The sequence below is a fragment of the Lycium ferocissimum genome, chromosome 10, assembly GCF_029784015.1.
Source record: "Lycium ferocissimum isolate CSIRO_LF1 chromosome 10, AGI_CSIRO_Lferr_CH_V1, whole genome shotgun sequence".
In the NCBI taxonomy this organism is placed as follows: domain Eukaryota; kingdom Viridiplantae; phylum Streptophyta; class Magnoliopsida; order Solanales; family Solanaceae; genus Lycium; species Lycium ferocissimum.
Window position 1 is genome coordinate 62,685,606 of NC_081351.1, and position 13,868 is coordinate 62,699,473.

A 13,868-nucleotide genomic window follows, 5' to 3' on the forward strand; every position below is an offset into this window, starting at 1 on the left:
CTATAGCAACGGTTTATCGTGCGTTCCATCTGCTCGCGTGCCCATATATCTATGGCAACGGTTTGTGCAACGGTTGGCGAAACCCGTTGCTATATCATTATCTACAGCAACGGTTGTTCCTTTTTCTGATGCAATGAGTTTTTTGTGTGTATATGGAACGGTTTCCAACCGTCCCCATAGACCTTTAAGCAACGACTTTTAAGGCTATTGCAACGGTTTTGTAGAGGTTATTGCACCAGCCTTTTACTTTATTGCAACGGTTTTTGTCTAATGCAACGATTTTTGTCTAATATTTGGAAATAAAATGACCTATTGCCATGGTTTGTCCGAAATAGTAGCCACGGTTATAAATTGATATATATATATATATATATATCTATATATTTACATATAAATAAATAAAATACATTACAAATTACATAAACCAGAAAACACAATTTTTCATAATCCAAAATATCCAACATTCCTAATCCAACATATATACCCGTAAAAGCAAAATGTTCAACCCAAAATGCATAATTAAGTTTTACATTTCAAGATTTAGGATAAGTTTCAAAATGTTCGATAGCAAAAAGATTTTTAGAACATGTAGAAATCTTCATAAAAGATCTTCTCAAGTAAGATCAATGTCTTCACTGTCTCCGTCCCTTTCTTCATTTTCGACACCTACAAAAAGAGAATAAATAATGTCACTGCCCTTCAAATGCACGCGCACATAATACAAAGAATAAATAATGTCACTACCTTCATATTGTAAGTTTTGTCATCACCAAGGGCATGAAGAAAATAGCTGTAGATTGATGTTGAAAAAGAGAGGTTTTCAACAAGGTGATATTGAGCAGTTGCATAGGGACAAATTTGAAGGTGATTTACGTCAATTTTTTGAATATAAAAAAGAATAAAGATGTTGATGGTTGTGCTAACAAACCGGGAAGGCTCATGGTGCAAATGGTATAATACAAGGTTGTGGAAAATATAGACGACCAGGTGCGAGAACAATCGTTGGAAAAGCAATTAGCTTCTAATAGCAAAAGGCAAAAACAGATGGCTTTACAAACAACAGAAACTAGAGGAAAAGATGCAGGCAAAAATGTTGCTGCAGTAATTTTTGATGTTGTGCAAACTAAAAACAAGTTTGCAGTACTAAAGGAGGGTGAGGATGAGGCATCAGTAGTGGAAATTGCTGATGATGCTACTGGTAGGCAGCTGGTTGTAGAAGATTCTGATGCTCATGTGGAAAAGGTAGAGGTGTCAGGGAAACAGTTGGTGGAAATTCATAAGGGTACGATTGGTACAAATACTGCTCGAAATACTCAGCAACTGTTGGTTAATGCACCAGTTCATTCAGTTGCACAAAAGGTAGCAGATGGCTCAATATTGCCTGTAGTGGCAAAACCCTTTGAATGAGAATTCGATAAGCAACGAGTGCGGCACCGGAGGCTCAAAAGAATCAGAAGCGGTGTTAATATTGGTAAGACTAAGCAGTGGGTTGAAGCCTCTTTTTCAAGTCCAAAGGTGCAGAAGGCCACTATGAATAAGGCTTGCCATGAGGTTCCTTCCACCACTTGTTTTAGTGGTGAGAGGAATTTGTGGATTGATTAGATTGTAGAAAATGTGGAAGAAAGCGAGATTACAGATGTGGTAAATATGGAGACACAATTTGCTATAACACTGCGCAGGTCAAGTAGTGAATGATGTTGCTAAGATTGGATTGGAGAAGCGAGCTTGGTTGTTGCGGTTGATGATGGTAAGTTTGTGGAGGTTGCGGAAAGTCAAGCTGTCTTGGCCTGGCGGTTGCAGATTCAGTTCATGTAGCTGATAAGGGTGGTGAGAAGCAACTTAATGTAAATGCCAAAGCTTACACTCCAATAAAGAGCACGAAGCAATCTATGAAAGATATTACTGCTGCTATATTTCCTATTAATCAATGCCAAGTAGTGGAGAAGCTTGTTACTTTGAAACAAGATTACTTAGAAGTTCCATCTACTACTTATGGGCTAGGTGAAGAAAGGAAAACATGGAGTGAGCGAGTTTGAAGAAGATTTAGAGGAGGATCAAATTAATAGTGAGGAGAAAGTTAATTATGAGCGGAACCGGTGATTCGAGAACCATCGAAGATGCCATTAATCTTATGTTTGGCAAGGACATGGATGATGTATTTATTGGTGTTCGGGAGAATATGGTTGTAGAACACAGTACGAAGCTCAATCGGTGCTAACGTGCAAGGTTTGGTTGATGAAAACGATCCGGCAATGCACGAATTCAAGTTAATTCTCCAGTGAAATTCGGTCACAAACAATAGCAAAGTGCATCAAAAATAAATGGTGCAGGTGACAATGAAATGGTGAGGGCAAGTGAAGTCAAAGATCAGCAACAACACAGAGCAAAGGAGAATGATACGGGACCATTATTAGGTTCATGAAAATAGAAATAGTGCTAACAAACATGCAAATGTAGCAAAGTCTAGTGGGAAAGGAAATGCATCTACTCAGAATTCTTTGCAGCTAAAGAATAAAAGGAATTCAGGAACAAAGTAGAAGCAAATCGTGCAGCAAGATCCTATGAAGAATGCTAAGCCATGAAAAAAAAAAGTTTGCCTTTCAACAATCCAAACACATACAAACTCATGAATTGAACAACAAAAATGTGACCAGTAAAAGATATATAGAGAAATAGAAATAAGCATGCAAGCAAACTTTGATTCCTTTTTCTTTTCAGGAAAAAGACTACTTTTCACTAATGTCAGCAAGAAAAAATTAGCTAGCATAAGAAAATTAAAAAAAACAAGCAGGCATAAGATTTCACTAAGTTTAGGCAAGAAAGAGAGATATTTAACATAGAGAATAAGAAGGATGAGAAGAAGAAACAGATCAGAATAAGTTTGACCTTGATTGTTACCAGGTGCAGAAGAAGCTTCTCCTGGCGAACGAACACTGAACCTTAACATATTAGGATCAAGTTGGAATTCTGGATTTAGCTGCTGAATTTTTGCAATGACTTTCATTGTAATATCTTTTTCCATGGTATCCTTTTGAGCGTTGAATTTTTCCTGCATTCTTTGTTGCATCCTCTCTTCTATCTCCTCCATTTTTTTCTCCATATCATCAATAACATTTGAAGAGGGTCCAGAATCCGCTGCTTTCTATTTCAAGAGAGTCTTGGTAACCCCACGTCCATACAATCTTACTCGACCTGGATGATCAGGTCCCATTACTGATACATAAGCGTCAATTGATTGACTGTCATCTTCACTTTCTTGAGTTTCTATTCTCTCCATTTCAGCCTACAAATCAGATTGAAGAGAAGGGAGTTCAAGTAAATTAAACTAATCCAATATTTAAGAACAAGCAAATGATATCGATAAACCTTTAAATAGAAAATTTCATACTATTTTGCTAGTCGTATCTTCATATGAGTCCTTGTATACTGGGCACGGTTTCCTTCTTCTAGTAGCCACAAAAAACTCTTACTTGACAAAGCTTCGAGATTTTCCTTCTTTTTTTTCTAGTTAGATAAAAGATAGCATAAAAATCTTCCCAAGTAAAGTCAACAAGTTCATAGTAAATGAACAATACAAGAAAACACCAAACCTCACGGATTATAGCAAAACTTGTTTTGCCAACAGTGTGTGGATACCTCAACTTTTTTCGATTCTCTGTATTTTTTTTGGACATGTCCTACAAAAATATGAGTTAGTGAAATAATAGAAGCCAAAAAATATATAGATGAAGGGCATACAGTATTGATTAGTGTTGGTACTGAGCTAGGATATGAGTTAGTGCTAACTTTGGGAATTTGATACACAACTACTTTTGAGTGGAAAAGTGCATGCAATAGTCCAACACAGATAGGCTGCAAGCTTGGTTGGAAGGAAATGCATTAGGCTGGACTGTAATATGGAATTCACATTATGCGACGAGGGAGAGGAAGGTGCTACTAGCAGCTTGTTTTTCTTATTGCATTTGGTCAATCAATGCATGCAAACACCTGATTTATATTGGTACATTGACACTGGATCATGCAGTTTCTTTTTTTGTTGTGGTTTCCTTGGTGGTGGTATTAGTACTGTATAGTACACAGAGAATACAACAATTAACACATACAAAGGATACTGGTTTTGTTTTGAAAAAATATATAAAATAGCCCTAGGCACCACAGTGCCTAGTGGAATTTGTTTTAAAAAAAAAATCAGATATCTTTTGCTTTTGAATAAGGCACTAATTTAAAGAAAAGAAAGTTGTCTATGATTTATATCTTACTTGAGCCGCATCGGAGTTCCAATATTCGAGGAGAGCCTTAAATTGAGATTCTGAAACTTCTTTAGGCCTTTTTGCCATTCGAAGTTCGTCATTGGCGTAGCGATAGTAGTGTTTCTTCTTCAACCCATTCTTATACTTTCTCCAAGCAAGTTGAATTGTTCGCAAAGTCCATTCTTTCGCTACTTTAGGAATGTCATATTTATCCTACAATTTGATGCAATTGGGTTAGCGCAAAAAATCTGAAATACTTTCAAGTAAAAAATGGAACATTGAGAAATTCAAACCAAGGTATAGTTCCACATATCATCATGTGTCTTCAATTTCTTCCATTTAAGCACATTAAGAGGACAAAAAGTCCCATTCCTTGCCAATGTGCCGAGGAAGCTACCCAACTCTTTAACAATTGCTTCAGTAGGACCAATGGGTTGGTGCAACTCATTTAGCACGATCAGTTTGCGCTCACTCCGTCCATGTACACTTTGCATTTGTGTTCCACCTCTTTTTCTTTTCTGAGTGGAAGGGCCTGTAATAATATGAACCAAACAGTTTATAGTCATGCAGAAAATTGGTCCAGACCTATTTCAAATTTGGTAATTTTAGAACATGAGCCTGCTTGCTCATGAACAATTTTTAGTAAGATAAAAATTAATTCTAAGATGAGTCCCCTGTCAGTGGATAATAGATTGAACAGAGAATATGGTTTTAAATAAAGGGCTGCTCTCAGGAAAGATGCGATGGAAGGGCGACGACAAAAGCGATGTCTAATATAACTTGGAGAAGTTTCGCTTTAATAACAAAGACAAGAAAAAAAAAAAACACCGAAAAAAAAAAGATGATCATTATCTATTAACCGCACGATATTCTTAGGCCGGGGAAAAAAAGAGGCTTCGAAGAAATGATTAAACATTTACAAAACCTGCTGCCTGACCATCCTAATGCATTTCTGGTCCCTTTTCTAAGTGTACTTAACTTAAAGATGATTCAAAATTGAAAAAAAAAAAAAAAGCAAGTCCTTTGTTTCTTGGTGTGAACCAGGAAATACACAAATAAGGGAAGTGCAATATTGATACACCGGAAAGGAAAACACACACAAAAAAAAAAACAAGGTACTCACAAACTTCTATTTTCCGGGGATTGATATTAGTTCTAACATTGTGCAATCTAGCACAATTATTTGGTGGAGGAAGGCAGTTGAAAATGAGGAAATAAACACAAATGGTGCATAAACAATGCATGGATCAAACTATGCAAACATCTTGAAAGGAAGATGCTATATGTGCAACGAGAGGCGACAAAATGTGGAGCTTGCGACAACTGTTTAGTTCTTTATTTTGTAGCTTTGTTTGTTCTTTGGCATTGCGGCACAGGCTGGCATGTTAATGTGTGCATTAGCATCCTTTGGTTTTCCGGTTGCATTTCTAACTGTCGAAATCTTGCTCAAGGCTGGCTGTGTGTAAGCGTAGTGCGCGGCAATCAAGATAGTGTACGGTACCGGAGTGCAGTTACTCAAATGATGGTACGATTGAAAAAATTGTCGAGCCTAAACCACGGAGGGATTTGATACTTCTTATTGAAGTTTGCACTCGTATAAACTTCTCATCAGATGGATCAAACAACAAGCAAAGCCACCAAAAAAAAAAAAAAAAAAAAAAAAAAAAAAAAAAGCAAGTCTCTTTTGGGTAGTTTGAATTCTTGGGTGTGAACCAGGAGATACACAAATAAGGAGGCATTTGATTTGTGCAAGTTATGCAAGTTCTAAATTGCCTAGACTAAAGGCAGAGAAGACTAAAGGCTACTATGATCAAAGGTGGGACAAATAACGTAAAGAGAAGAAATTGGGGGAGAGAAAGCAAGGGACAACTGCGAAGTACATGCAAGATTTACTACTTGGTACCTTGGTAAGGAGAGGCCAAGTGTAAACTTATAAAAAGTTAGCGAGCATTTTCTACCATCAAAATCGATGTCAGCGGCGTAGTTTGAAAGTATTACTGAAATGTAGAGATGGAACTGCTTAAAACTGAAAAGTAAGCAGCAAATCACCAGTAAACAAAATTTTGAACAATCACACTGCTAAATCAAAGTTAGCGAACAACTATCAGATTTTATAAGCTAAAGAATAATTCTAATTTCAAGTGCATGTAGTTTAAATCTGTAAAATCTTGCCTCCTTCCCCAGATTGGTCATTTGCTTCAAGATTAGTAGAATCATGTGGATCTTGTTGGATTTGTTCATTAACTGCTTGTAATGCGGGGAATACTTTGGAAAGTTGTGAGGTTTGTTGCACTTGTTCTTGTGCTTCTCCCGATTCGACGATGGTGGAATCCAACAAGACTTGCTCATGTCCGTTGTTTGTCTTTGCGGATAGATAGAATCGGGACACACTTGCTGCACTTGTTCCACTTCAGATCCAGCTGGAATGTAGTTTGAGTTCTGCTTGTGCTTGTAATGCTTTTCATTTGACTTTGTAACATGAACATCTGAAATGTATTTTGAGTTTGGCTTGTGCCTATGATTCAAAACCCTTTGGCTTAGCAAAGATGCAACTGATCCAGGTGGAATGAAGTTTGAGTTCTTAACTCTCTTGCTTTTTCTTGAACTCCCGTCTTGATTCATGATTACTCAAGTCTCTGCAAGTTTTAGAATATGAAATACAAAATTGGTTAGTAGAATGTCAGTGCTGAAAACAAAATCAATCAGAATGGCAGTGGGATTATATTATCTAGTACTATTGTGACACAAACTAGGACTATGAACTCGAGTTCTACTATATGTAGGCAGAGCATTAATCTAAGTAGAAATAGATAAAAGTTCACACTAAATAGGCAAATTAAGAGTCAAACAGAAACATGATTTTATTGCATTAAGAAGGGATATTCTTGTAGAAATTCAAGAAAAGATCATAAAATATGTATGAAAAAAGACATTTATTAGACGCTCAAAATAAAAAATGAAAACAATGATGAGCATATATAAAAGGAGTTCATAACTTTATTGTCTAATCATTTTCCTCCATCCAATCCCAATCAGTATCATCGAACTCATCCTCCTCTTCCGATGTTTCCATAATTGTATCTTCCCGAATGTTGTACGATAGATGGAATATCAACGACATCGCCGGAGCACATCTTCTCTTGACCGTCTAATGTCACCGTCATCTAATCTAGTTGATGGACCAATGTCATCATTAGGCTCCTCCAAAATGTGTCTCCTATTATTAGACAATCCTTTCTCTAGATCATACAAATCAACAGGGACTTTATTCCTTGCATAATAAACATCTTTCTCAACTGGATCCGCCACATAAAAAACTTGATGAACTTGTGATGCCAACACAAAAGGATCATCTTTACTGCATAACTTATTGAAGTATACCCGAGTTAACCCATATTCATCTACTTCATTATGAAACCAATCACATCTAAACAGTACAACACTAAAATGGCCATAATAATCAATCTCAATGATATCTTGAATCACTCCATAATAAATAACCTCGCCATCTATGGGATTTTGGTCCCTAGAACTAGCAAAACTATATGTTGTTGCTGCTAGAGTCACTCCACTATTTTGAGTCTTTCGTGGGGCGTCCCGACTTTTTGTATGAAATCGGTATCCATTAATGAAATATGCAGTGTATCTCTTACCCACCACATTAGGCATTCTAGACAGCCATATTAGATAATCGGGTACTTCAACATTTTTAACTTTCTCTTCAAACCAATTGCTAAATTCCCGACTATGATTCCTTGCTCTTGCCCATGCGTTTGATCTAGTATGATTACTCATCAAATTCTTATGTTCCCTGCAATCATGAATATTTGAAATTTAATATTTAGGACTTTATAAATTGAGCTTAACAGACGTTATCATAACGAAATGAACGAAGTTTAAAATATAAGTAATTGTTATGTATTTGATCTTACTCGATAAACTTTTCAACTTGTTCATCTCCAGTGTTGAATAAAGCATACCGATGTGCCTCATAACGTAACTGTGGATCCATCATAAAAGTCGAACTTTTTTCGCTCAATTCCAATTGGATGACCTATCTTAGGGAATATAGGTGACAAATTCTCGAACACATTCATCATCCTCCTCGGTCTTCACACGATCTTGTCTTGAATCTTGTCTTGCTAATAATATCTCATTTCCTTGAGAAGCTCGTTCAAATGCCTTGTCAAGAAAATAATTCACTCCAAATGAAAGATTATATCAAAAAATCTTGAAAAATCCTTTCGAGCCATCTTAGGTGATTCATCCAACTTTTTCTTATCTCCATTATCCATTTAATCCTACATATCACAAGCAAATCACCAAAATTAAGATTCATGCAAAGCTTTAGAAACTAAGTCAAGATCACTAGATCCCTTTAGCAACAAGTAAAAAAAAAAAATAAAGATAAAATTCTAGACTTGTTCCATCTATCTCCAGTAAAGTCCCAAGCAGACTTAGGTGCACGTAAAGCTTTGAACATAGATGCACTTGAATCACATTGTTGAATTCAATATCTAACCATTATAGCTAACCATTTCGTTATAGCAACACTCAGGCCTTAAAAAAAAACAATAAATAGCTAAATGAACTAATTATTCTTGTTGCAACTGTAATATAGCAACATTTAAGCCTACCGGAATGTTAGTTAACTTCACAAAGCCCAGCTCAAATAAGCAACTTCTTATTTAAAAGTAATGATATTTACAAGTTCCTATCGACCACACAAATTCTTGAGTTTAGCAGTTTACAAAATTACAATAAAAAAACTGAAACACATAAGCAAAATTCAAAGCATAAAGAAAGAAACTGAAACAGTTTTGTAAAAAAAAACTGAAACAGATAAGCAAAATTCAACACAATACATTCACATAATTGAGAGAAAGAAACATAAAGACAAGTAACATCGTTGTGAGAAAATGGGAAATAGCAAAGAAGACTCGGTATGAACTCACAATAATTCAAAGCCAAACTTCCATAGCCAAACAAGAAAATCATAATATCTTCTAAATTGGAACACTCAACCTTAGACATAGCATTAACTTCGTAAATCAGCAACCATGATTTAGCTATTCGAAAAACCCAGTAAAGCTCCCACATTTCACTAGATATTTACTAAATTGAAGTAGTTCCATCCATTTCTTATCTTCTTTAAATGATATAACAGGAAAATAAGCAACCAGATATTGTAAAAAAAAAAAAAAAAGTTGTTCTTGTCCTTAGGCCAGAGCAAAGCTTTGAACATGGGTGAAATAGCACGCATATGACATACCATATTAAATAGCTAAAGAACTTATTATTCTTGTTGCAAAGGAATTGCAATATCCGATTGTCAACTGTACACTGAAAGGAAAACACACAAAAAAAAAAAAAAAACAAGGTACTCAAAATTCAAAGCATAAAGAAAGAAACTGAAACAGTTTTGTAAAAAAAAACTGAAACAGATAAGCAAAATTCAACACAATACATTCACATAATTGAGAGAAAGAAACATAAAGACAAGTAACTGTTGTGAAATGGAAATAGCACAATTATGAACGGACAATAATTCAAAGCCAAACTTCCATAGCCAAACAAGAAAATCATAATATCTTCTAAATTGGAACACTCCAACCTTAGACATAGCATTAACTTCAGGAAATCAGTAATAACCATGATTTAGCTATTCGAAAACAGTAAAGCTCCCACATTTCACTAGATATTTACTAAATTGAAGTAGTTCCATCCATTTCTTATCTTCTTTAAATGATATAACAGGAAAATAAGCATCTATTGTAAAAAAAAAAAAAGCAAGTCCTTTGTTTGTCGGTGTGGTGCTAGCACTGTATTTGCAAAGAATCGCAAAGAAGTGCAATATTGCTGAGGGCTGCTGGTGTACACCAGGAAAGGAAAACACACAAAAAAAAAAAAAAAAACAAGGTACTCACAGCTGCTGTTTCCAGGTATTGATATTAGGTGCTGAACATTGTGCAATCTAGCACAATTATTTGGTGGAGGAAGGCATTTGAAGATGAGGAAACAAACACAAATGGTGCATAAACAATGCATGGATCAAACTATGCAAACATCTTGAAGGCTACTGTGATGCTATGTGCAGCAGAGACAGCAAAATGTGGGCACTACTGGCTTTGCAGCCTGTTTAGTTGCTGTTTTTGCAGCCTGTTTGGTTGCTGGCATTGCAGCCTGGCTGGCAGCTGTTAATGTGCATTAAGCATCAGTTTTCCGCTGACAAGGAAAGTAGAGCAAGAATCAAATGCCGCAATCAAGGCTGGCTGTAGGTTTCGTGGTGCACGGAGGTGCATCGGCTACTACAAGATGCGAGCAGCAAGAACTACGGTGCAGAGTGCAAAGAAGCATTTCAAATGATGGTACAAGAAGAAGATCAAAGAAAATTGCTGATTTAGTTCAGCAGTTTAACAGGAAAGAAAAAAAAGAAAAAAAAAACCTAAACCCTGGAGGGATTTGATACTTCTTATTGAAGTTTGCACTCATGATATCTGAACTTCTCATCAGATGGATCAAACAACAAGCAAAGCCACCAAAACAAAAAAAGAAAGCAAGTCTCTTTTTGGCTGGTGTAGTACTGGTTCTACTGATTACTGGTGTGAACCAGGAGATACACAAATAAGGAGGCATTTGATTTGTGCAAGTTATTGTAAAAATATTGAGACAAAAACTCAATAATTTGAACAAACCAAAATCACAATTTTAATAAAAAAGAAGAAGATGAAGGGACATGAAGAAATCAAAAGCTCCTACCTCACACTAGCGATTCACGGGCTCTGCGATGTCGAACCAGTCATCTACGAAGTGACCAAAGTGTTGTAGAAGAACACTTGGGATTCTAGGAGAGCAATCAAAACCCTTAAAGAAAAAACTGGGCTCTGCGATGTCGAACCAATCGTCTACGAAGTGACAAAGTGTCGTAGAAGAACACTTAGGATTCTGGGAGAACAATCAAAACCTTTAAAGAAAAAAACTTTCTTTTTCCTGTTAGCCAAGACCATTGAATTCTTTTCACATCATCAACAAGAAACCAATAGGTCAAGCAATTATATGACAATATATAGGCTTATTTACATCTGGCAGATGGCTTATTTCAAATTTTAGGATCTAGAATAGCAATAAAATACGCTATATGAACCTAAAGAGATTTCTTCATTTACTATTTGACTTAATGCCTTCTCCTTTGAATTTAATCACATGAATATTCTTCCAAAAATACATTATTCTACTAACTGAAACCAACAAAATTTTCCTCTGTAACTACATTTACGAATCAGAGCAGCAATAATCTGGCTTTTTAACTATATCTTTTCAGGCATTCAAAAACACCATGTTGAGAAAAAGATAAACTTTCTATACTTTATAGCCACTTCCATGGTAATTTTTAGTCACTCAAGATATGGTCGATTAAAGTTATACACAAAATTACAACAAGAAACAAGTTTAGATCCAACATTAGGTCCAGAAAAAACAATTTCACGATACTATATAAAATCATCACTATAAAATGCACCCAACAAGAGTGAAATTGCAGAGAAAATAAAAGGAAAAAGGAAAATCTCAGCTTTTCCTTTTGGCAACCACAATAGGGAAGAAAAGTGATATTGTAGAACCAAGCAAAGCAAAGACCCAACCAAAAAGCTTAAAATTATTTCAAACCCACTTCGATAAAGGACCCAATTTAATTGTTTGCTGAATATCACAAAAGGGGTTCTAAAATAGTTGCATTCAACAATTTTTTAGCCTATATAGGAGTTTCCTGAACTTAGCTTATATCAAATACACTACCCACACCTCACGGATTAAAGAAAAAAATAAGATATTAACTGAAGATATTTACCCACACCTCACGGATTGAAGATAATTGAAGAAATCCAAAAATAATCAAAGAAAGAACATACAATTTCTTCAGCTAATGATGTCTCAAATATGTCTTCTTAGATTTCTCAAACAACCACTTCTTCAAACCATTTAGCAGCTTCAACCCTAGAAATTAACTACCCCAATATTTTGATAATTCAGTTGAAAAAGACCAAAATACAATATAAACAGAGAAGATGAGAATCCAAGAAGAGGAGTTCTGATGGAGAGATGGTAATGGCAAAATCAGGGTTTTTTTTTTTTGACATACGTTCATCCAAGAAGAGGGTAATGAAGAGAGAAGATATATGATTTAAGAAATAAATGTAAAAATAAAATAAAAGAAATGATTTTGGCGGGTTAAGGAAAAAATAGCGCGGGGAAATTAAGGGTGGAGGGAATTAAAACCGTTCCAATAGATAAATATTTCATTTAATAGTTGCCACAGATAACATTAACAGCAACGGTTACTAAATGCGTTGCAATAGATACCTCTATGGCGACGGTTTTTTACAGTGGCAACGGTTTAATTATTAAACCGTATCGGCATCCCAAAACCTTTTGGCAACGGGTTGAACCGTTGCAATAGATATCTACAGCGACGGTTCAACAACTGTTGCTAAAGATTCCGTTGCCATAGGATCAATTTCTGGTAGTGCACACCCCACCACCTCCCAACACTGTACGAATCCCCGGAACCACTCACTCAGTTCCCTCTTATCACGCACCATAAAACACTCACCCCAGCTCCACTATACGCCCGAGCACCATTTCCCTACTAATCGTAAAAGGTACCCACATGCCTAAAACCACCCTGCACACCCAACAGTTTCTTTCCAGACACCTGTCACCCCAAACACCTTCTCACCCAATCACCAAGATATTGATCACTATGAGGAGATAGAAAAGGTGTGGAAAGTCGAGCAAGACAGGCGCGATAAGGAAATAGAGCACAAAAATGGTCAAAATGTTAGAACAATCCACGAGAGCTACCCGTAAAGCTACGAGTTTAAGCTATGATGATCTCTACATGCATCCGAGTTTAAACTTGCCCGAAGGCTTCAAAGTGCCTAAGTTTGAAATGTTCAATGGAGCGGGCAACCCCAAGGTGTTACACCTCGCATTTTGCACTTTCGGATATTTCGAGACAATGACGGAAAGTTCAGGGTAAGGTCATTTTTCGGTTCCGTTATAATGTGTAAGTCGTTGGAAAATATTATTAGTGTGGAAATATTGATAAAGACCAAGGGCAAAAAGTGAAATTGGCAAAATGGTATTATGGTAATTTTGTGAAAAGGCTAGGGGCAAGAAGGTAATTTCGCATTAATTCTAGAGAAAGTCATGAAAGGAGATATGGACATTGCAAGTTGGCCTAGCGCACTGCAGAATCGTCCGCGCGAACGCGCCGGAAGTGGGCGCGAACGCGCGGGGAAGGCGCGAACGCGCGTAAGGCCGTGGAGCCAATGCGCTGGAATGCGCCACCCCGTGGCGCGAAGGCGTTGAACAAAATTTTGGAAATCAAGTTTGGGATCGATTTTATATGGTAAGAATACAATAATATCATGTATATGACATTTGGAGGTCATATGAAGTGAATTGGTCCATAAAACACTTTATGGGAAATGTCCGTTGTTGCATGACAAGCGGGGCCCACACGTCGGATTTTCATAAAGGAAGTATGAATAGACATATGAATAGTATACGAAAAGCCGAGCAAGTCCTAAGAAGGACCCATAAACCGAAATTGAGTGT

At 36.4% G+C, this 13,868-nt stretch overlaps 2 protein-coding genes across 6 annotated transcripts; both read right to left on the reverse strand.

Moving 5' to 3' along the window:
- Nucleotides 1-422: 422 nt before the first annotated feature.
- Nucleotides 423-12,391, reverse strand: LOC132034476 (uncharacterized). 5 transcript variants are annotated; one of them, XM_059424845.1, is made up of 9 exons: nt 12,158-12,391; nt 11,010-11,214; nt 6,423-6,886; nt 4,544-4,782; nt 4,260-4,463; nt 3,591-3,677; nt 3,389-3,504; nt 2,887-3,283; nt 423-666 (listed from the first exon to the last, which is right to left on the reverse strand). In XM_059424845.1, coding segments are annotated over exons 4-8 (609 nt in total). In that variant the 5' UTR covers nt 4,745-4,782; nt 6,423-6,886; nt 11,010-11,214; nt 12,158-12,391; the 3' UTR covers nt 423-666; nt 2,887-3,282. The 5 variants fall into 5 exon arrangements, with proteins under 5 accessions (XP_059280828.1, XP_059280827.1, XP_059280830.1 ...); XM_059424844.1 differs by lacking the exon at nt 11,010-11,214; XM_059424847.1 differs by having other exon boundaries at nt 2,899-3,283; nt 11,010-12,391.
- LOC132035069 (uncharacterized) lies at nt 7,362-8,313 on the reverse strand. Its single transcript, XM_059425387.1, has 2 exons — nt 8,183-8,313; nt 7,362-8,061 (listed from the first exon to the last, which is right to left on the reverse strand). Exons 1-2 carry the CDS (start codon nt 8,263-8,265, stop codon nt 7,362-7,364), a joined length of 783 nt encoding a protein of 260 aa, XP_059281370.1. The 5' UTR covers nt 8,266-8,313.
- Nucleotides 12,392-13,868: the final 1,477 nt, after the last annotated feature.